Below are 24,558 nucleotides of genomic sequence, written 5' to 3' on the forward strand. Positions count from 1 at the left end.
GCGACAACTTGAGTGTAGCTGCCTTAGCATCAAACCCAATTTATCATGCTCGGTCGAAACACATAGAACTTGATGTTCATTATCTGAGAGATAGAGTGTTAGACCGGAAGCTCACAGTTCGATATAATCCTTCTTCCGAGCAATTAGCTGATGTCTTCACCAAGGCCCTATCTCATTCCAAGTTTCGGTCGTTTAGAGACAAACTAGGCCTTATAGATTCACCAAGGCCCAGTTTGACGGGGAATGTTAAGAATGTAATGGGTCCAATGTATAAGCCCAGATATATAAAGCCCAACTGACTGTAATTACTTCTAGTATATTCCATGAGTGTTGTACAGTGTACACATGTAAGCTTCTCCTGTAAATTAGGGTTAATACCCTGTCTATATAAAGAATAACAAAGGGCCTTGAACAGTGCGCCTCACAAAATTCATTTCTATTCCTATTATATTCTTTATCTAAACCACACCTCTCTCCACTTCTCTAGCATCGTCACACTCACTAGGTTGTCTGATTCCTCGGCTTCAATAGGGACGCCGTCCCAAGCGTGTCCTATCACTCCTTTCACATTCTCCACCATTGTCATCATCACCCCACCACCCCCGCAATTAATCTTCACATGCTGCAAGCTTGGAGGTTTAGACTCACATAACAAAGGATGATTCTAGTTAGAACAGAGAAGATGAGCACGAAGAAGGGGGTGGTTGAGTTTACTTGGATTTGGGAGTATTGAAGGAAGAGGATGGTAATAGGAGAACATGGATTATAAATGTTGTGAGAGAAGTGAGTTGACAAGAAATTATTAGCTTTAGATGACGAGATGTCATGTATGGAGGCCAGATGTACACAACAATCAAATTTAACGATTAAAATTAACATTTTAAATGGTGGAAGTAACATTATTATGTTTTTAATGCCTTTGAGACAAGACTACCTTTAAAAAAACTTTTGTATAAAGATAGCTCGTTAACTAAAACTTTTGGGATAAAATTAAACCTTAACCTTTTCTTTTAATTTAGGTATAATAGAAAGGTAGTTTTTTTCTTTGGCTTCAGGTAGTTAATATATTTTCCTTAAAAATCAATGATTCCTTTTTTTTTTTTCACTGGAAAAAAAATCAAGGATTCATAATTGACCAAAAATTCTCTATGCCGAAAAGAACCAAGACTCTTATCCGAGAAAAGCCTTCATGATTGGGCCGACAGCCTCTCCGGGGGAATCATGGCGTGCGCCCCACAACAAATTCCACCGTCGTGATTGTCTTCCTCTTGTCCACTGGTGTCTCGACCTGTCGGATCCTGCGATGTTGGGAGCGGCGAGGAGTCTGATTCATGGGTAATCAGCTGTTTTGGGGTTAAAAGCGCGGACAAAAATTCGAATCATGCATGCTTTACGGCGAATTGGAGGCACTGGTTCGATATTGAAACGTTTCAGTGAGCTAGTGTCGAAGCCTCATCTGAATTCACCTCGGGAATTTTCCGCGAGATTCTGGTCTTCTTCAAGCCGTGGCTCCAAGAATGGAGAAGATGAGTGGAATGAGGCTTGGGAAGCTGCTTGGCTACCGGAGGACCTGACGCCGAAGGCCCGGGCTCCGTGGGAGACCGACGTGAATTTCCCTTCAGAGGACTCCACGACGGTTCTTTCGGCAGATGTTGATGCGGAGACGAAGGCTTTTGTTGAGGACATGAACGAAAATTGGAACGAGAGGCGAAAAGGGTCGAAGGCTCAGCAGCAGGAAAAGCTGCGTGAGGGTGGTAATGGTGCGCTTTACAGCGTCGAGAATATGAAGAAGGATTATCGGTTGAAGAAGCAGAGGATACACGCGAGTCTATGGATGAAGGAGATTGAGAAGATGGAGGAAGCCAAATTAGGGGATTCCACAGTGGGTGGTGGAGACGATATTGAGAGACTGCTCGATAGCTGCTCCGAGTATGCCTTTCTCTCTCGCTTTTCTGTCTGACAACTGTTTGATGAAATGCAAGGGAAATTTGCGAATTTGTAGATACTATAGTTGATTCTGGTTTGAGAATTTTTGTTTCCAACGCTCACCATACATGACTTCATGTTTGCAAATCTGAAAGTCCGACTGTATACTGAACATAAGATCCTGCGATTGGTCTTCCTAGATAAAGGAAACCTGTTCGTGATTTCCCCAAAGCAAGTTCGTTAATTCACCTTATGCTAGTGGCAAGTGTGAGAATAACCCATGTCATAACATATCCACCAAAAAACGAAAGGGGGGAAAAATGTTCATGTCATGCTTTCTAATCGCTTTCTAGATTTGGTGTTGAATTAATAGATATTGGCTAGTATAAAATATCAAAGTGTCCCAACTTTAACATTTTGTCTAATGGCGAAGTTGACTGCATGAGAGCAGTGAGTCTTACTGATTGCAGATTTTAGATAACTGCTGTTTATTCAGGCATGAGTTTTATTGCATAAGTGGTTTGATGATGCTAATACGGGTCATGTCTCTTTGTTACTGAGATCGCATTATATAAATCACTATCCAGAATGATCGGGAACATTGCTCCAACATGCCTGACACGGTTATATATGAAATTTCTGTGAAATGTCTTGGGAATATATCTCAGTGTCATGATCTGTGTTGGAAATTTTGCTTTTTGTTGTATCTTTCGGGTTTTAGTAATTTGATGTATCTTATCTAAACAAACTTTTTTTTATGTTTATCTAAACAATCGGAGTTTCTCACACAACAAAATATAAGGTCAATGTTTATTTTGCAGCAAGGTTATCATTAAAAGCATATGATGAGTTTCCATAATACTTCTCCGGTGTTAAATATAAGATGCATTTTGGGAGGAGTATTTTTTTTGAGGTGTTTAATTCTCTGTTTTTTTTTTTTTTGGGGGAATAATTTGTCTTCAGGAATTAAGATGCCACAGTACCGTGATTGCTTTCTGAGAAATGTAGCAAATGCTTAAGAAATGACAGATTATAAAGGGAGACTGTTGGTTTTGATCACCTCTTAATTTTATATTGTTTAACCTTTTATATGCTTTTAATTTTCGTCTGTCTTTCACAATATATATTATTTGTGAATGTTAATCTGTTTGCTTTGGACAACTGTAGCATTTTTTATTCTGGCAACAATGATCTAAACAATGCAAAAGTTCCAAGTTCTTCTGAGCTAAAAAATGCTCCCGATGGTTGGGAAACGACAGCAAAAACTCCAGATGGAAATATATGGGAGATGTCGCAGAGAGAAGAAGATATTCTACTCCAAGAATTTGATCGCCGGATTGCTTATTGCAAGTTTCAGGTGCACTCAACTATAAGTCGAATTTATGCCTTGCTAATCCTAATTTGAGCATTGATATTGCTTATGAAAATCTTTGATCATGGAGTTTATGAATTTATTCTGGTATGCAGATTGCTAGTTTTATAAAGACTCATATTTTCAGCCGGCGAAGACCGATAGACGGATGGAAATACATGATAGAGGTCGTGGGACCAAATGCTAAGAAAGGAAAAGGTAGTGTTTCTAGAGTGCCTGCCCTATCTGATGCATCTACTCAGCCCTTCAAGGAGGACAAGACTTCAGTGGAGAAGACTTACCTTGAGGGAAGGTAAGTATTTGTTGTGATTCTCGTTAACAGCGTAAACCTCACAGTTATAGCAAACTTGAGATGAAAGTACTATGTTTTACTGAATCTCGATGCCCCAGCATGAGGTTTTGCGTTCAAAATTCCAACTCATGCACTTTTATGGAATGAGATTACGCAGTGTGTTTCATGGGTCATGAGTGGGTTTGTTCTTTTACCTCACGACATTTGTTTTCTTGAATTTTTATGCTGGCCTGTCGGGATGTCGAAGATGCATGGAAAAACGGATATCCCGATTCCTATATTGAAATAAAAACTTCATCCAAGATCTAAGGTGGACTTTGCGGTGGTTGGGTGGACTAATTAAACCGGGAAGCACCCTTGTTTGGAGGGTTTTAATCTTAGATTCCTGGCGTGACAAGGATTAATCTTATGTCCAAAGTGATTTGAAGAGATTCTTTTATACGGGGAAAAAAAAAAAAGAAAACATTGATTGGTCTTCTAATTAGTTAGACGTAACTAAACTGTCTGGGAAAACGGAATTCCTGATTCCTATATTGAAATAACAACTTTATCCAAGATCTAGAGTGGACTTTGCGTTCGTTGGGCTAATTAAACATTACTTGGTCTTTTCTTGTTAACGGCTGTACATACACTTTCTTATTTATTGAAATTCTCTTTACTTCAAAAAAAAAAAAAAAACATTACTTGGTCTTCTGATTGGTTAATGGTAACCAAGTGTCTTCACCAATTATTGGAGAATGGGCTAAAGTATTTATTTTTATATTGAAACACTACCAAATATTGTTTTAGTTTTATTTATAAGTTATTTTTAACATATTTCACACAGATTAATAAGAATTTTAAATTTTATTAATTCTCATTTAAAATTTTTAGTTCTATTTAGAAGGCAAAGAGAGAGTTTTTATATGAATGTGCAATTTTACTGTTTATTTATTATTATATTGATTTTGTTCTCATATGGTATATTATATATTATGTAGGAATAAAATTAGAAAGTTGTTAAATTTTAAAGTAGAATGATTGAATTTAATATTTTCATTGGTCTGTATAAAATATATAAAATCGACTTATGAACAGGACAAGAGCAGTATCACATTATTGTACAAAAATCTCTCCATTGTGAATTTATAATTGATTTTTACGGGAATTATGTTCCCTTTTTTGGAGAGTTGAGTTAGGTACTGTTTGGTATGAAAGAAATGGAGGGGAGGGAAGGAGAGGAAAAATTTCAATGAGTTTTATTTAAAATATTGGAAAAGTGGGGTTTTAAAATTTTAATAAAGAGAAGTAATATTATAAAATTAATTAAAACCTTTTAATCCTATTTTTTAAAATCTAACTCGTTAATATTTTACCATGCCAGCACAAGTTGAGTTAATTGGCAACAATAATTGGATAAAGGTTCGGATGTGTCAGCAAATGCTCTGATGGAACCAATGAAATTAAGGGATAAGCTAATTGCCTAAAAGCCATCAGTAGATGATTCCGAGTTCCTATGACAAATTTACTTTGCAGTGGCTAAAGAAAATGCTCCTCAGGAGCGGGACGTGCGCAATTTTTTTTTTTTTTGAGTGAGCGGGGCATGCACATTTAATTGCAGTTTTGCACTAGCTTAAAGGTAGCTACCCATTGCCCAAGATAGTACAAACAAGTAATCCTGCCTCCTCTTTTAACATTTTCTGGTGGCATTCACAAGGAAGGGAAGAAGGGAAAAAAATTTACATGTGTCCATTAATCTCATGTTTTTTTAACTGGGACCAATAATATGGAGAAAAGTAAAAAATAGTACTCTTTCGTTCCTTAATATAATACTCATTTAACTAATTTGATTAGATTAAAGAAGTTAGGTAAGTTAATTAATGATAAGAAATGTGACATATTTTTCCTAAAATACTGTAATCATCTTTCTTAATACCTCCTCTCTCTCTTTTACTTGATTATGGTTGAGAGAATATTTATAGGGGTAATTTAGAAAAAACTGATAAATATGAGAAATAGATCTTATATTTAGAATCAAAACTAACTCAATAATTAGATCTTATATTAAAGACCGGAGAAGTATTTACAGTTTTCAAAAAACAAAGTAATATTGGAGATTCTTTCGGCCCTTTGATGCACTCCCTTACAAGGAAACAACAGTGTGCCGCTCCTTTGCGTCGGCTCCGTGTTCGGCCCACCACTTCTCTGCTTGCTTCTTCGAGAAATCACTTCGACTGTAAAGTCGAGTTCAGTCCAATGTACAGGAATCCAGGAAATTGGATCGCCAGCATAGACAATAGAAGTCTCAAAGATTCAATAATATTATTTGACTAGACCAATAAAAAATTTAATATATATTTAATTAATATATACTATTTTGAGACAATAAAAACAATCAATATCAATATATATATATAAATACTCTTCTACCAAGCCACATCCAAAAACGGCTTAGCACCGGCTTCAGACACGAATTACTGTTCACAAGCCATGCTCATTAAAATAAGCTTATTTCTTGGGCTTCTGTCAAGCTAATCATAATAAATGATATGCATTGGGCTTTGGACTGTGGCTTACTGTTCTGTACCTTTCTCTCAGTCTTATTATGTTTTCCCTTTTATCGAGTTTTATCATCCGCCTCTCTCTGTCATTTTTTCACATGAGGCATTACCTCTCACTTTTTCATTACCACATGTACTCACTTCTAAATTCAAATTTTAAATCTCATCTCCCTCTATCTCTTCACGACTCCTTTTAGGAGTCTCAATGCCATTTTATCACATTCAAAATGTTTGTAATCTTCTTTTATTATTCCTTTCATTTATGCTCTTTCCCCTTCGTCCTCTTATTTTATTTTCCTTTCGCTGATTTCACTTTTCTTTGTTGTTCTTTGGTTTGTTTTTCTTTGGCCCCTCTCATTAGGTTTTCCAATCATTTCTTGCAGTTCATCGAGGAAGAAAACAAAAACATGTGTTCTATCTCTGATTTCTTCTTATTTGCTCGAGGCAGCTCTACTATTCTGTTTGAACTCATCTCACTCTGCGACATTGATCTAAGAATGAAGTTGCTCAGATCTTGCCATATTGACGCAACTAAAGCTCAACTATGATTTACATGACAGATGAGTTTCTCATCTATGTATTCTCTCTAGGAGATGAAGAAGAGCAAGGGTAATGTCATGTTTTCTTCACAATCGCTGAAATTTCTTCGGATTTGTAATTAACGGGGAAAAATAAGAAGGTTCGATGCGCGGTTATTGTAAAGTTTCTAAAGCACAATGAGAGAGACATCTGGTAGGCTTTCTTCATGATTTGAGTTCTTATCTTCTTTTTTTTTTTTACGTCATATATACTACTATATCCGTTCTTCCTCTCCTCTTCTTCGTTTCTATTCTCTCCCACCATCCTTCTTCTATTTCTGTAAGGATCTTCAGAAGGTTATGCTTGCTTCAGGTTTGATTTTTCATCCTCTTTAGGAAAAAAAAATCTCTTTTAGGTTGTTGAATTTTTTTACAACTGTTCTGTATCCTCGTATTCAAAATTAATTAATATTTAAAATTTAAATATTGTAAATGTCAAATTTCAAATTTCAAAATTCAAATAACCTCCTGCTCCGCGTTCTGCGTTATGCGTTCTGATATCTCTCTGTCCTAGAATTTTCAGACATTTAATGCTATCCCTACTGCCTCTTCTCTCTTACCGTAGCTATTTGACATTTCAACCTCTGTCCTCCATAAGGCTTTTCTCTCACCTTTCGTCTCACTTCTCTCGGCATCTAATCTTCTTATAGGCTCCCTCCGTTTGGCTTTCCTTTCCTTCCTTCATCATCACTTTCTTCTTCTTCTTCATAGTCGTTGTACAAATTGCGGTTCAATACACCAAGGAGGTCTTCCTTCTCATCCCATCTCTTATATTAGCCTACGGTCAACGTCACTGAAGAAGGGATTCCCTTGCTTTTAGAGATTTTAAAGTCTCTCCACACGTCGAAGATGGGGTTGATAGATTCAGGGATTCTTGCAAGGTATTCAATAATGGATCCTCATGTGATATGCTCAGTTTTCTATGTTTAACAGCCAAATGGTATTTTCTTTTTTGTTTTTCATCTGAACGAAGAACAATATCCTCTATTTTCACTTCTATGTTTGCAGGAGTCGATGAGGACCGCAGACTAACAAGATGACTATGGAGGTATATTTACATTGTATTCCTCTATCCCCATTCTGTATTTCCTCATCTATGCCTTATTTTAGTCTTACGTTTGGAAAAGTATAGGGTTATTTTTGTCCATATCCTGAGGCTACATAAAAATATTTAATGCAAAGTAGCGGGCTAAGTTGCAGTGGTTTAAAGGAGGACAATTGAAGATTACAAAAGTAATATTATTTCTCCTCAAATACATGTTACTTTCAATGGTTTCATTGGTTCAATTTTGCAAGACACAGCCAAAAAAAAAAGTGTTGTAATTACTTATTATTAATGATTAATGCGAATGATGATTGTATTTATCATTGGTTTTGCTTTTGAGTCGTAGACACGGGGAGATTCAACCTAAGTAGATCTGAAGTAGATATTTTGAAGACTAAAATATCTTGAACCATCCTTTTCCACTAGATTACCCATTTTGACGCTAAACCAATACCTCCTCTTTTTTTTCAATCAGTTAAACAGACACATAGCAAGGTAGTATCCTTTCCACTTGCATTATAATAGACAATAGTTAGATTTTGTGATGTGTAAGTGTGAAGTATGGCTAAGATTGCATGGCATTTATTGGAACCTCCCCCCCCCCACAGAAATGAAAATTTTGTCATAGTGCTCACTACAAAAGGAAATTAGTACTTGAAAAAAAAGTTTGGTTTCTACTTTGAATGGTTAAATATGCAGGCACTAAAAGAGAAAAGGTATATTTCTATTTTATTATTTGTTGTTCAGGTGCCTTACAAGTGGTGTTTCAGCACAAAATTGTGTATATGTCTAGTATGACAGTTCACTTTAACAAACCTGGGGGAGTAAGCTGCTGCGTATTTTTTGAATAGCAGTATTGTTTGTTTCACATGCTGTACATTGCCTCATGTTTCAAGCTGTACAGATTTTCTATTTCAACGTTGTGTTGTACAAGATCTTTGCTTAGAATGGAATTTGAACAATGGTGATGCAATAGTAATTGTATATACAGTTCATGACAAAAATCATTTGTTCTTTTGTTTTTAACAGTTAACAAGAACCTGATGTGCAATTTTGCAGTAAGCAATTTTTCTGTTATATTCTGTTATTGAAAATAATGGAATTAAGGATAATTTTAGAATAACAATTTTGGAGATGTTCTTGATTCTCCATGATGAAGCGAGGAAGGCAAATTGATCATTGGTTAATTGAAGGAATAAAATTAACCTTTATTCTATTACTCTTTTTTTATGTTAATTTTTTTAACCTCATTTGTTTCCTTCCTTTTGATATTAGTCTTTATTTGTCATTTTTAACCAGTATGATTCATATATTTAGTTATAAGTATGGCTGGTATAAACTATTTTTCCCCAAATGCATTAATTTTTCACGTGCCTGTGTCTAATTTGACTTCGAGATCCATTGTGTTTTGTGAAGAATGGGTAAGAAAATGCATGGTCATGACTTATCTAATCTTTGAGAGGGGTGTCAATGTAGATTGCCTATATCCTGCAACATATGTCTGTTTTTCTTCTCTGTCTTTTTTTTCTTATTATGGAAACTGCAATGGATAGTTGTATCCTATACGTTTTGTTATTCCTATATCCTAATGTGTTAGGGTATTGTGCTTTTAGCCCCCATGCAGGATGACTTGCTGGCGTTGGCAATTTTTTTTTAATAAAGCTGAATATATTTTTCATATTGATATCTATTTTGTCAACTGATGTGTACAGGTGGCTTCAGCAGTTGAATAACTGTTATTAGGCTTGGGAGATGGGGAAACAGGATGGGTTATTAAGCATGGCGTTAAGATTTTTTTACCAAAACGATGAATACTGTGTTACCCACAATGCCGTACAAATATTTCCTTATTTCAGTTATGCGGTTTGGTTATCCGTGAATTGATACTTCATTATATTGTCAACTATGCAATATGATTTGTTTTTTCCTTTCTAGAAATAGGAAGTGTATATCGTCATTGGAAAATCTCCCCAATTAACATGTTAGATGCGCGAAGTGTGGCATTAAATGTTAAGAATCTGGAACAAAATTTACGCTTCGCCTATCTATAAGTATGGGTTTAAGATGTGTTTCAGTTATTTTGAACAAGTCTTTCTGGCCTTATAGGAGAGGGAATAACCAAAAATTAAAAACACAAGGCTTGCCAAGTGTGTAACTCATTCTCTGATATCTGCGTTTTTGTCTTTTTTGGGTGCTCGTAAGACGCTACAACTTGCATGAAAGAATTGGTAACTTGCAAGGTGAGCGGATAGGCATCTTGTTCTATGAATATATTCAAAACACGGTATTTAAAATCTAGCTCAATCATCTTTTATAATTGAAAAAAAAAAAAGAATGCATCGTTACTTTATCAATGCAAAATGTGAGGTAATGAAAGAAGTAAAGAGGAGATTTGTTCATATAACTAATGCATGTAAGAAATTAAAAAAAAAATGAATAAAACAAACCTTGAGATTTATGAATTAGAGGGTATGCAAGTTTTCCATGATTTATCCAATCTTTTTTTGTCGTGGCATATTTTTAAAGATGTCTCCAAAACATAATTTTTAAAATCAAATCAAATCAATTTATTTGATTGAAAAAGTGAATAGATACTTCAAATATTTGAGAATCATGATATAATAAATCTGGATTTATGAGCTCCCCGTGCAATGCACGGGACACAATTTCTAGTTACAATAGAAGTCTCAAAATCCGATAAAAGTTCACACACTAGTCAATCTTTTTCCTACGCCCCCAATCCAAGGAAGCAGTAGACAGAAACTATTGCAGGTAATGCTTGAGACTTCTCTCAATAACCAATACTATTACCAATTTAGTTAGAATATTCATTTATATTTATGACCCTTTGTCTTAAGATTCTATGGTGGATAATCAATTGAGTTTTTTATTTCCCATGTTTCCAAGGGATGGCCATCAAGTTTGATGAAATAGAAGTTGTAATTTTTGGGTCAATTTGACATGTAAATGAAAACTAGAACTAGTTAGCAATGCTATTTCAGTTTTATTTATAAGGGAAAAATTAAGCGGTGAAAAAGTTCCTATAATTTCACCAACCTATTTTTAGTTAAGTTCTTTTTATCAAATCTTTATAATTTCATATAATTTTAATCAGGTTTTAATAAATTTTTTTCTCTCTCTATCTTAACAAAGTCTTATTTCACTAGGTGGAGTTGGTTATATGAATTGTATAACGCTATTCTGCTCCATCAACAATCACATCCTTAGATAGATTTTTAAACAAAAGGTTATATTCAGTGACATCATTGAGTGTTCTCTTCAGTCTTCCTCTACTCATTTTCAAATGATTCTATACATTCCAATCTACCCTCCATTGGCCCTTCTAATAACCTTCTTTGTATATAATTATCTCGCCTCAAACAATTTTCAACAATTTTCTTTTCAATGGGCATCACAGCCATTCTTTCTTTAATATTATCATTTCAAATTTTATCTTTTTTTTATATGATCATACATCCATCTCATCGTCCACATTTATGCTACCTCAACTTTATGCTCTTGTAGTCCTTTTGGAGCTCAACTACCGTAAAAATTATTGGTTTTTTAGAAGTCTGATAGAACTTTTATTTAATCATGTCTTTATATTTTCAATTTATTTTTAATAAGATCTTTATAATTTCAAGTGATTGATAAAATGAAAAACTACATAAATTTATTAAAAATGAGGTGAAACTATAAAAACATGATAAAAAGAAGGAAAAGAACTACAGAAAGGACTTAGAGATTAGTTTTTTTTTTATATATAAAATAGAATGAAGACAAGTAAGGCCTGTGAAATAGGATTATCCACAACAAACATTTGATGTTGTTAGGTTTAAGTATGACTTGTAAAAATACATGGAGGCAGCACACTAATCCACGACTTCATACATACTCAAGTGACTTAAAGTCTGTGAAGGCCCTACCTCTAAACTTTTCTCGGCACAGTTTGTGTCTTTTTTTGGGGTTTTACCAGAGGCAAGTTTAAACTTGAGAATTACAAATCACAACAATTTGTGTTATTTATTATTGTAATGTTTTGCTTGCTAGTAGATTATAAACGAGTCTCAGATTGATGAATATACCGTAATTATATGATATGCAGATTTTGGTAAACCAAAAGGTATGTACAAAACATTTTAAGGAGAGCAATATACTGATTGGAACAATATGATTGCACCACCCACAATCCATTGATACCACCATCCCTGGTTCTTCTCTTAATTGAGTTGAAATTTACTAGTAACTTGAAATAACAAAAACAAAGCCAAATAAAGAACACTATCCTTTAGAAAGGGGAAAAAAAGAAGAAGAAGCTTGGCAATAACCTAACAAGAAGGCTTCTCCTAATTTATAGAGGGGAATCAAATACATGATTAATTCTAATATTAGAGAAGAAAATGAAAAGGAATGCATTGTGCATGATTAAAATATATGATTTGGTTAAGTTGGATATCTTTACAATAAGAAGATAGCAAAATGCAAATACCCAAAGCGAGCATTTAAGTTCATTACCACCACTAGCAAAGAGGACATAGTTAACTATACACAAGGTTCATCTTGCACCACTGATCTAACCTATTTTCACCCTATTAATTAATGTCATTTCATGAGTTTTTACAAAATTTATTGAGCTTAATTGCATGATTTGATTTTTTTTAACTTGTGGTAAATTGAAAAGTAAGGTGATTTCTTGTGGTTCTTGATTGTTCCATTGATTTACTTCAATTGAATTAACTTTGAGAATATGAGATATTAAAATTGTCTAAATTGCATTTCAAGTCAAACTCAAAGTCAAGTCAAGGAAGTCAATTTAAGGAATGATAGTCAAAGACCTGAGGAAATCATCGTAAAGGACCAAGAGATTCTGAAAATGGCAGAAGAAGACTAGATGGATCAAAATACACAACTTCATTAAATGTGTGCCACTTGCCCGACAAGTATGCAGTCTCATTGCAACGAGTTTGAATTAGTAGACTAGATTCACATTTTTGATCTAAAATCCGAGAAACCAACTCCAATACCTGCTCTAACTCATCCAATATGATCCATAACACTGGAAATTGCGAACCCTAAGTAGACACCAACCATTCCTAAGTTCTCTTACTCATTCTCTCCGTTTACAATAACTGCACTTCCATTTTTCATCAATTCATTCCACTTCCCTACATTTTTCATGGCTCTCTTGAAGAGTATGGAGCTTGGTGAAGGACTTGGCCCATCCATGAGTAGCTAAACGTCCCTATCCCAAGGAGATTGATGAAGGCCTATGCTTGGAGCATTCATCTAAGGAGTTTCCTTATTCCTTTCTATTTCCTCTAGCTAGTAGTTGATTAGTTTGGGTTAGACTCTGATGCTATGTGGCTGGAACTGAAATTTTATTGTATTTATCTTTGTGATTTGGATTGGATGATAAGGTTGTGTAATAGGTGTTTTTTGTATTGATCATTGTTACTCTTGATTGTAAGTACCTTGGATTTGGTTAATCTAATGTATTTTATGGTTAAGTATAGTAGCTTTTGTGCATTTTGGTTAATTTTCTCAAGTTCTTCATATCATTGCATTAATTTCCCAGTTGTGCATTAAGGAAGGTGTGTAGTGAGTCTTTGGGTTAAAAGTCTCATTAACAACTTAGTTCACCTAAATATGAGTGGTCACTCAAACAATCTTTTGAAGTTGGCTTTCTAAAAGAACTCCCACTCTAGGAAGGCCAAGTCATTTCTCCATAGACATTTCATCATTAAGAGTTTTTAAACTTTCTCATTCTTAATTTTTATTGTATTACTTTTTCAATTAAGAAAATTATCACAAAAATCCCAAAAGTATTTATATTTCATAGCATTACATTTAATTTCCTAGTTTTCAAAGATAAAACCCAAGATTTTACACTTTTAAGCACATGTTTTTATCATTTAAATTACTTAAGAATCAATAAGACTTCTCGAAGTGAACATGACTTGGATTGCACCACTATAGTGCATTTTCTTATCTAGTTTGCTTTGATACCCTAATGATAAAGGCTCCTATCAACCATCTACTCTATCTTCCCATTATGCTCCTGGGTACATATGATTTGCTTTCTTGCTCATGGATACCATTTTAAGAGTAACAATAGCTATTATATGGCTCTCATCTGAGTAATGATTAGTATTAATTCTAGTGTTGAGGTCAACATTATGTACTTCTGGTAGTCTTTGCATCATTGCCTTCAGTTAAAATACAAAGTATCCACATAGTTGTGAGTTAAAAGAATTACAATCATAGATTGATCACCACAATCTTTAATTTCTTACGTTATGTTTTAGATTGTTATTCTAATGGAATTCACTTGGATCACATCTAGACGAATAGAAGCAGGGCAGTGAGCAGTGTCAATAGATAAGAAGATAAGAACATAGGTAATTTTGCTAAACATGACATGTTTGTTCACAAGGAAACCACATAAACTATATTTCTTCACAATAATGTTAGGCATAAGAATGTTTCTACTATAAATTACAGGTTTAAATTCATGATACGGTAGAAGAAAGAGAAACCTAAATCCATGTTGGACGTGAAAACTAACTAATACATTATGCAATGTAATAAATTAGAAGAGGCCATAGTTAGCTCTAATATGGGTCAGTAGTTAGGAGAATGTTGTGGAGGTTGCTCATGAGAAGCAGGTCAAAGTATTTTAAAAGCCCTTCTTTGCCTACCAAGAGTGTCAAAAGAAGAAGTATTAGTAGCTTTGAAGTTCTTGAGATTTGATGTAGAACAACTATGTTTTAAAATTAGTCATTTTGTCTAAGGTCTTATATAATTTTGTTTTCATTTTCAATCATAAAGTAGACCACTCTCATCTACTTATTACTGATTCTCTCCCATCCCTTTACAAGCATGGTTTCTCCAAATCCATAGACAATGAATCAAATTCAACCTTGCCTTTGCTACTAAATAAAAAAAATGAGAAGAGAAAGAGTTAAGAGTAGAGACTGACAAAAATGTATCCGTTATGTAGATGTTGTTTTTCAACATAGGTATAGGTCACCCAAGAAATCTAGCAATAATATAGGGGTATGCAATCAAAAAATAAAATCTTGAAGATATAGACAATTAGAAGTAATTCTAGAGATGCTTGGCTATCTAAATAATTAAAGGGAATAATTCCCATCAATTATCTAGATTTTGTAATAAAATCCATACTATATTAACACCTATTAGATATGATTAGTTTTGATGATGTCAAATAATAAAGCAAAAAGTTTGCATAAATTATTTACCTCATATTTTGACTAACTATCATATTTAATATCTTGTGTAGTTTCCTCAAGAAAAGAAAGAAGTTATTATGTTGAACTTTGAGTTATGGAGAATGATCAAGAGGAAGAATAAGAAGAGAGATTGAGAAAAGAAGAACTTGCAAGATCAAATGGAAATATCATGATTCAAGTTCATAGATTTGATGTTAAAGGTTGCTATGCTCAATCAGAAGTTTGAATGGCTCAAGCAGAAGCTAAATGCACAAACCGGAAGTTATATAATCATATATTGAGTCACCCTTCATATAAACATTGAAAATAAACTTCAGAGGTGATTTTCATAGGCATTTATCAATCAATTGATCAATCATCCATTTATTGATCAAGTTATCGATAAAACACATACTCTGTTATGCTCTGTTCTTCATTCAGCTTTAATATAGGTTTGGTATTTCTCTAATATCTCTCAAACCACAAATCTGTTTGAGGTAAAACTTAGTTCATATGAAAATAGACTCAGAACACGGTTCATGGACACCAAAATCACCTTCAAACAGTTTCATATGAGGGAGATATGTTGTTCAAAATATTGTAGTAAGGATTAACGCCTTTATCCGACCTTCAGTCACTATGATGATGAAGATAACTTTGCAACCACAATGAATTTTGGGGTGATTCTTATTGCATTAGAAAGTAGACTCAAATAGCTTTCTGAGGATAGGTCATTTGCAAAATTTGAAGTTGAATTGGAAGATTCATGATCACTCAAAATTGACCTTTGTTTTGCTTGAATAAGAATTCGAATTTATTGAGGCAAAGACCAAAGTTCTACATTGACCGATTAAGCTCTTGAGCAACATGCTACTCAAACATGTTATTGAGTAAAAGTACTAGAAGAAATGAAGAAATGAAAAGTCATTATCAGATGTTACTCAAGCCTGATCAAGCAACTACGTACTCGATCACTTTATCGAGTTCTTGGTACTATCTCTTCAATTCTTCTATTTTATCTTCATATGCATTATTAAGGTTTTATCATTAACATGTTGAATAAATGGTTTTTAGATAACGTTATTGATAAATGTATTTATCAATCATTTGATCGATAACTGTTAAATTTTATCGATCACGTGATAGATAATTTACTCTGCTCAATAACTTGCTAGATTGATCGATCAACTGATTGATCATTGGTATAGCTGCTTAATATAAGATGTTGCAGGAAATAATCGATCACTTAATCGATCAGACCTTTATCGATAACTTGTTCGAATACTATATGTCATCTTACTTCTGGTTAATCGATAAAGTGTTCTGTCAAAAGCACTCGCTCAAAATCTTTTACCGATCAACTGATCGATCAAACATTTATCGATCCAATGATCAATCAATATCTTCACTGCATAAACTTATGTTGAACCATTTTTCGATCATCTAATCGATCATTGATTTATCGATAAATTGATTGATAATCCAATCTTCTGAAACATCTGTTTTCACATAACGTGATCGATTAAGGTTTTCCTAGTATTTCTAAAATAAGTTTTCAATGATATTTATCGGTCACTTAATCGATTAATCATTAATCGATCATTTAATCGATCATCTTATATTCGGTAACTTCACTGTGAAGATCTCTTTGAAACTTTTTATCAATCATTTCTCCTATCAACCGTTTATCGATAAAGTATTCAATCAACACACTTTGAAAATATATTTCTCTTATACTTAGCTTTATTGATAATATGATCAATCAAACAATTTTCGATCACTTGTTTGATCATTGTACAAGTTCATTTTATAACAGCATTTCACGATGATTTCAAAATCTTTTATCTTTTTATGTTAAAGCTTTTCTCAGCTTTCCTTTTACATATAACTCTCTATTAAAAGGATACGAAGGCAAATGTAACTTGAAAAAGATTATCCCTGCATAATCTATTTAAAGCTAACTGCATTCATGTTTCAACAGTTATCGATCATTTGTTCGATCATCATATGATTCATAATCTAATCGATAATTGCATATATCTGCTATATCTTTTCTTCATATAATTAATTGATAATATGATCAATCAAAGGATTATCAATCAAGACATCGATTAAGTAAGTTCATCTTACTTTCTGAATATCTGAATATCTGATGATTGATTCCATGTTTTCCAACTTATTGTTTCTAAGATTATCAAATACTTATCACTTGATTTGAGGAAGATTATTTTAGGTAAAGAGCCACAACGAATTTATGATGTGAAGAATCGACTTTTGTCAGAAACTTCCAACGGCTAGTTTCAACGATCATATTCTTCAAGCCAAACGGGAAGAAAATGCTCAACGGTCAAGTACCCAATATCATCTATAAATAGAAGAGCATTCAAAGCAAGAAAAAAGAGAAAAAAGAGTCTGAGCTTACAACATCAAATGCTAAAATGCTGGATCAATATATTCTCATTTAGAGCTCTGAGAGAAAACTCCCTGCCTCTGTACTTCATAGACTAGAACTTATGTATTTGTAAGATAGAGAGGAGAGTTTCCCAGATGTGCTTAAGATTCATCTATCACTTCTTTGAGAGAAGAAATATTCAATCTTCTTTATCATTGTCATATTGTATCCTTACGGTGTGTATGGGGGAGTATTTACCTCAGTGAGAGGTTGTTGTTGAATAGAGTAGTGAGTTTAAGGATTGTAAGTGGCGACACAAGTACCCGGATCAAACTTGTGGTTGTAGTGGTTCTCAAATACTCGTGTTAAACTTGAGGGAGATAGTGGATTGAAAATCTCAGGGGGAGCCTGGGAACTGGACGTAGGTCGGTGAGGACTGAACCATGTTAAATCGCAGTTTGCATCTTCTCTTCCCTTACTTCTTTATATTTCCAGCTAAACCATCTTACTACTGTGATTATGCTTATGTCGATTCATTGTTTTTATACTTAGAATTTCTTATGAATTTCATTACATTCTGAAAAGGTCTTTAATTTTAATTAACATCCAATTCACCCCCTCTTGGGTGTTCAGCCATTCTTACAACACCAAGCTAAGCAGCCAATGACTTTATAACCTATTTGGCAGATTTACACTTTTTAGATTCATCTGTAGTAATTATAATCACCTCCTCTAATTGCTTTAATGTCCTCTGCAGTTCAGCTTCCAGCTGCTGGGTTCTATGCCTAAGATCATCAACTTGAGAAATACAGTAGATCAGTTTTGACATGTGAATGCTTAGAGCATCTTCAAAACATTCTGACTTCAAGGGTAAGTAATAAAAAAGACATGAAAAGGTTTAAAGTAATTAGATTTGTTTGATTCAATCATTATTTAAAAGGTATGATCCACAAGCACACAGGTTTATCCATATGTTAATTTGTACATCCTCCAAGGACTGTCCCTGCTTGATCATTAAGAACAATCTACTATACTCTATGACAAGCAAAAGAAAAAAAAACAACAGATTTTGCTAAAAATAAATAAGTAAATACAACCAAAGAGAAGGAATTTCAGTCAATGGACTAATGCTTCAACTTTATCAAAGTGTGCATTATCAAGCATCCCATGATAATAAGAATGGTGCCATGAAAAATAATGTGTGTATCAAGCTTCTCATCATTTTTATATTAATGGTGCCATGAAAGTGATTCTAGTTTAAGGATCAAAACTGATATGATATGAGCCATGACGATATTAAAAAGTTATATACGGACCATTTAAAGAAAGAAGAAAATATCTTCACTTGCATAACTAAAATTAAATTGTCTAAGGTTACAACATGTGCAGAAAGTTGATCAAGGAATAAGGGAATAATTATTACATTCCTACTTCATATGTATTCTGAATTAAACAGTTGAATCATACGTATTTCATAATGCTTACTTGTGCCCTTCAGCTTATAACTTCTTGATTTGGAGTGTTATTTTTTTATTTTAAATCATCATGTATATCTTCATAATAACTCAGTAGTGGGCTTGACTTGGTTGAAACAGGAGATGATACTTTTGAAATCATTCCAGTCCTAGGAACAAAAGTTGGGTTAGTCTTCCTTGATGCTTCAACTAGAAAACTTAATAATTTTAAGGAATTGAAAGCAACTAATTGTAGCTTTCTATTCAAATATGGAGAAGTATGATTATTATGAAATAGTTGCAACCATAAGGGCTTGTTTTCTCCTTGAATAATAGAACCAAAAGAGGAAAGCCTTTGTCATACCCTAAGACCTAGGGGTGACTGGAACAAAGTATAAGGAACAACTTATATTCTTAAGCCTCAAAATATAATTAAACCTTCTACAAATGACAGAGTAACATTTATGACAACATATAAATATTATTATTGCTTAGGAAAATATGCACACATATATATTAGATTATATTTTTCTAATCAAAAGCTAGGATTGTTGTGAAAATTTCAGCATAGTCTTTCTTGTGAAGTAGACTTCCAGAAAGTCCCATAACAGCCTGCAAGTTTCATATAACATAAGAAGCTCCCCACCACAGCAACATACATGTACATATATCTAAAAATAATAAAAGAGGACAAGATCCTACATATAGGGTATGTAAAGCGACTCTACTACAATGTGCAAAAGTCTATTCAAATATTTACATCAATTGTGTAGTTTCAAAGACAATCCAAAAGCTTCTTATCCCATGTGAGCTTCAAGAATCAACTGGAGGAGTAGGTTCACTTCTAATATCTGAATGACAAAAATCATTTATCGATAAATAACGTTCCCACATAACAATTAGAGAAACAATAATATCAAATTTATGAAACTATGATAGATAGAATAACTCTAATTTGTAAATAAGAACAATTGATTTATTTGTTATTTAATTATCAAACTAAGAATACAAAATAAGTAAGAAATGAATATCACTCTTAAGGAAATTAATAAAATAGAATTAGAAACCTTACTTGGTGAAGATTAATAAAAAGAAGCTTAGAAATCAATTTCGTTTAGTGTTAGGACTTAGTCCACGAGGGCAAGTAACATATCTGACGAGGCTAGAAGCCATGAAAATAGACACGAGCATAAAGCTCAAGAAAACAGGCATGAGTACTAATCAAAAAATCCACCATACGTTCCACGTGTGTTGACCATCACACAGGGCTTACACCTCCCAATCACCCGACTAGCTAGGTGTGGCATGGCATGCGAAGGGCTAATGGAACTTTTGTTGGCATCCAGTGTTCTACTTTCAATCCCTTAAAAAATAGTTTTCGTTTTTGGTATGCATAGAAGTGAACAACTTGTATCTCAATTCAATTTTAATACAAAAAAATGGATTATTGCTTCCTTTAAGAAAATTCTATCCCTTCTATACACATACTAAAGTTTAAAATCAAATAAAAGAAATTGAATAAGTAAAATCCATATTTTTCTTTCAACATATTTTACATGTGATTCTCTAAAGTACTGAAAGAGTATTATGAAAAATAAATATTTGAAATTATTTGTTGTTGAGTCTAGGAGGAATATCAATTCTAATTCGTGTGGGACGTTAATTACTCACATGGTAATCACATGGCTGCAATCTAAAGCATTTAATAATCTTCATATATGGTTCAGCTTTAATCCCCTAACACACAAATAAAATTATTGTCACTTAACTTTATAGAGATTAATGATATATATGCTTATACACATGCATATATAAATATATCTAATTAAGTTTTTATTATATTCTATATAGAACCCCCGTTTTTCAACTTCTACAAACCCAAATAAAATCTTGGACTTTATGATTCATTCAAACCTCCAATATAATTATAATACTAAGATCTTAAGCACGTATACAAATAAGTAGTCATTCACAAATCTAGTGTAGCTCAAAATACTCACTACAAAAAAAAATTAAATTAGAGACGGAATATCAAAATTAATGACAGATTAGTGATAGAATTTATTTAGCAATAAAATTAGTGACAAAATTTTTTCTGTCCCTAATTCCACCATCACTAATTATTTAGCGACGGAATTCAAAATTTCATTGTTAATTAGCGACCGATTACTGACAGATTAATGATGAAAATTAGTGATGGAAATTTTTTATCACTAATTCATCATTAATTAGTGACAGATATCCCATGCAAAGTCTGTCAAAAAATAGTGATGCATTTGTGACAGAAAATTCTATCATAAATTGGTAACGGAAATTTTTCGTCACTAATATGTCACTCAATTTTTTTATTCTGTAAATTTAAAATACTACATGGCAACCATTGGTTTTTATTACTGCCACATGTCATGTAGGTGACCGCCACCTCACATTCTCCTCTCTCTCCCATGCTGCCATGTTGTCTCCTCATTCATATCATCACCACTTGTCTATCATTATGAGTTGCCACATCGTTAATGGCTGCCACCTCACTACCTCCTCTCTTTCCTGTTGCCATGTCATCCCTTCATTCACATCATTGCTCGTGTCCATCATTGTGAGTCACCACATCATCACTGGCCACCTCCTCAACTCATCGTCTCTCCCATGTTGCCAAGTCATCTCTTCGTCCACGTCATCACCACATGTTCATCTATGAGCTACCACGTCATCACCTTGTCTACACCATCACCACATTACAAATTGGCTTAATTTGTGAAAAAGTGCTAGTTTGAACGTGGGACCTCCTGTATGCGTGCTGAAACCTTTGCCAGTTAAATTGAGAAATACCTGCAAAATTTTTATGCAAAAATAAATTTATATAATATTTTTAATAAAAAATACAACTATATATAATAATTATTATCTATAATCTAATATATTATTATTTATTTGAATTTAATTTTTGTATTTTAGTAAAAAAATTTCTAATAATTTATATTTTTATTCAAATATTTAACGAAATAATAAGTGTATTACATATTTTTAATTTTTATTTTCTCTTATAATATTTGTACTTTTTATTTTTATATAATATATTAATTAAAAATTATGATATATTATATTTTTATTTTAATAATAAGTATTAAAAATAATTATTATATATTTATGTTATATATTTTGTGATGGATTAGTGATTTAATTACGATGGAAATTAGTGACCCAAAAACTCCATCACTAATTTCCTCACAAAATATTTTGTGATAAGAGGTAGTGATGGAAAAATTCTGTCACTAATTTCTATCACCAATCCTTTACAATAGAATTAGCAGCGGATTTGTGACAGAATTTAGTGACAAAATAAAATTCATCACCAATTCGTCACTAATTTAGTGATGAAAATTTTTGTTATTAAATTTTATTGTTCATTTTAGTGACAGAATTTGCGATAGAGTAGTGATAGATTAGCAATGAAATAAAATTTTGTTACTATTTTTCTGTCTTTTGAGGCCTCATATACCAAGAATTCTCAAAAATATGTATGAAAGGAACCTCAAATTCCATAGAAATATTCCAATTTCTTTGAGTTTCTTAAGCAAAAGTCCTCCACCATCATTTATTGGTATATGGATGAACTAAAGTAGCAGCGATCAAAATTATCGGCACTAGAAGAGATGGTGAGAAAGAGACGAAATGAACCTTTTAAAAGAATTTAAGCTCCTAGAAATGAAACTTGAAATGAAAATGGAAGAGCCTGAGTTATGGATATAGAAAGCTGGTAGAGCCATGTCAGCAATTAAACTCTAACGAAATGCTCGTTTTGTCCTTTGTCTAGAAGCTGCAGGAGAAAAGATTGTTCTACCATTTTGAATTTTCGATATATACTTCCAAGGACTTATAAAACTATCTAACTTTGATTCCAGTAATATTAAATTTAAAACTTATTAAATCCTTTTCATCCATCTTAAAAAATTAATTCATATCATACTATTTACATTTTTATCTTATTTTTCAGGAAAAAGTACTTAAAAGTTTTTTAAAGATAATATACTTTTTAATATGAAAGAGCTCCATAATAAATTGGAAAAACATTTTGCGGGGACTAGACCTTTTTATGTTTAAAAATAATTATAAAAAATTCTTTTCAAGAAGGATGGTAAATTTATGTGGATGATTTGCTAAGTTGGTAAGTTGAAAGAAGAAAAATCATGTCACAATTGTAATTTTATGTTTTTGGTTAAAACGAGACACCTAACTTACACCATGACAATCATCAACCCATGTTATCGTCCAAGCCGATAACTTTCTCCATGTCAACACAAACCTGACCAATTAAGTGAAATCTCAGCAGCACATTTAGTCCTTTCTTCATTAGGTAATCAGCAACTCTGCTGCAAAAGGCTCACGAGAGACCATCAAACCTCCCAATCTCTATTCAAGAACGACTAGGCTTCATTAATAATCCCATAATCCTTATGCAGGTAATTTGACCCTTTTTATAGTAGTTCCATAGCATTAGAGCAGTCAATCTTGAGCATTATTTCCCTGAATCCAAGGTTCCAGGCTAACTTAAAGCCATGTTGACATGCTCATAGCTCAATCATGAGTGCATCGCTCCCATTGATGTGATATATGAAGCCCTTAATAATTTCTCAAGTTGAGTTTTAGATCAGTTGCCTATAAGCATTCGTCTTAAGACTAGGTGAATATGCTCCATCAATGTTCATCATGACCCATTTGTCAGGAGATGATTGCTAGTTGTCCTTCCCTACTCCATCGGTGGCACCTTGAATCGTGGTCCTAACAAGCTATTCTTGTGTCTGATGGAAGTTCACTAGTATAACTCACCCAAATTGGAAGGTTCAATGTAATTTGAATCATCATCTTCCCTCTTCTACAAGCCAAATAACGCAGCCATTTCTCTCTTCTCACATAGTCTATTGTTTTATCATCATTACACCATCTCTTTCCAAGAAATCATGCTATCTAAACCATACCTAACCGCCTACATCTTTTATTAACCCTAAATCTTTATCTTCTTCATCCTTTAAGCCTCAAACATGCCTTCTTCCTACCTTTCACCAAGATTCAAATTCAAATATTTAACTTTTTATCAGGGTTTAATTTTATGGCATATGGTTGTATTATTTTAATCAGTATTCATAGATTTTTTTTTAAATTATTTGTAATTCTTAATTAAGATTAAAGATTTATGGATGAATGTAATTTATTAATCAGATCATCCCTAGAATTATTTACATTGTACGAAGAATCGTGAAGATCATAAGGATAAAGAATGATACAGAGCCAAGTCAAATTCAAATTTGAATTGAAGGCTCTTACTAAACTAGGATTCTCTCATCAAAGAAGAAGCTATAAAAGGAGGTCCAAGGGCAAGAAGCAAATTAAAGCAGGCGACACTCAATGCCATAATCTTCTTCTTCTTCTTTCTTCAAACATGTGCAGCTAGTCCTCCATTCTTGAGGACGAATTATGTGGCTTGAGTTCTAAAGCTATAAAAGGGAGTTATTTAGTTTGATCGTTTCTATTATAAGTCTTTTATGATTTCATATATTTAGCATTGACTATAAATATTTTAAGGCTTTGGTTATTCATTCAGATGATCATTATGAGCAATTTTTGTGTTTCTTGTGAACAATTGTTATTTGATGGTTTAACAAATTTTTAGTTTGCTTATATGATTATTCACGTTTTTCTTTATGGTTTCATATCAGGATTGCATGAGTAGTT

General features: G+C 33.2%; 1 protein-coding gene across 1 annotated transcript; it reads left to right on the top strand.

Annotated features, from left to right (window-relative positions):
* Window positions 1-1,198: 1,198 nt before the first annotated feature.
* On the top strand, window positions 1,199-3,911 carry LOC114761740 (uncharacterized). The gene is made up of 3 exons (XM_028951199.1): window positions 1,199-1,929; window positions 3,094-3,283; window positions 3,394-3,911. Exons 1-3 carry the CDS (start codon window positions 1,382-1,384, stop codon window positions 3,592-3,594), a joined length of 939 nt encoding a protein of 312 aa, XP_028807032.1. The 5' UTR covers window positions 1,199-1,381; the 3' UTR covers window positions 3,595-3,911.
* Window positions 3,912-24,558: the final 20,647 nt, after the last annotated feature.

Source organism: Neltuma alba, unplaced genomic scaffold (assembly GCF_004799145.2).
Source record: "Neltuma alba isolate B1F8T4 unplaced genomic scaffold, ASM479914v2 tig00000255_pilon, whole genome shotgun sequence".
NCBI classification, from domain to species: Eukaryota; Viridiplantae; Streptophyta; class Magnoliopsida; order Fabales; family Fabaceae; genus Neltuma; species Neltuma alba.

Bases quoted from the DNA above. Each gene is read 5' to 3' on its own strand.
- LOC114761740 (XM_028951199.1), top strand. From the start codon at position 1,382: ATGCATGCTTTACGGCGAATTGGAGGCACTGGTTCGATATTGAAACGT. The intron at 1,930-3,093 runs GTATGCCTTTCT...GGACAACTGTAG, and splicing joins CTGCTCGATAGCTGCTCCGA to CATTTTTTATTCTGGCAACA. The intron at 3,284-3,393 runs GTGCACTCAACT...TCTGGTATGCAG, and splicing joins TTGCTTATTGCAAGTTTCAG to ATTGCTAGTTTTATAAAGAC.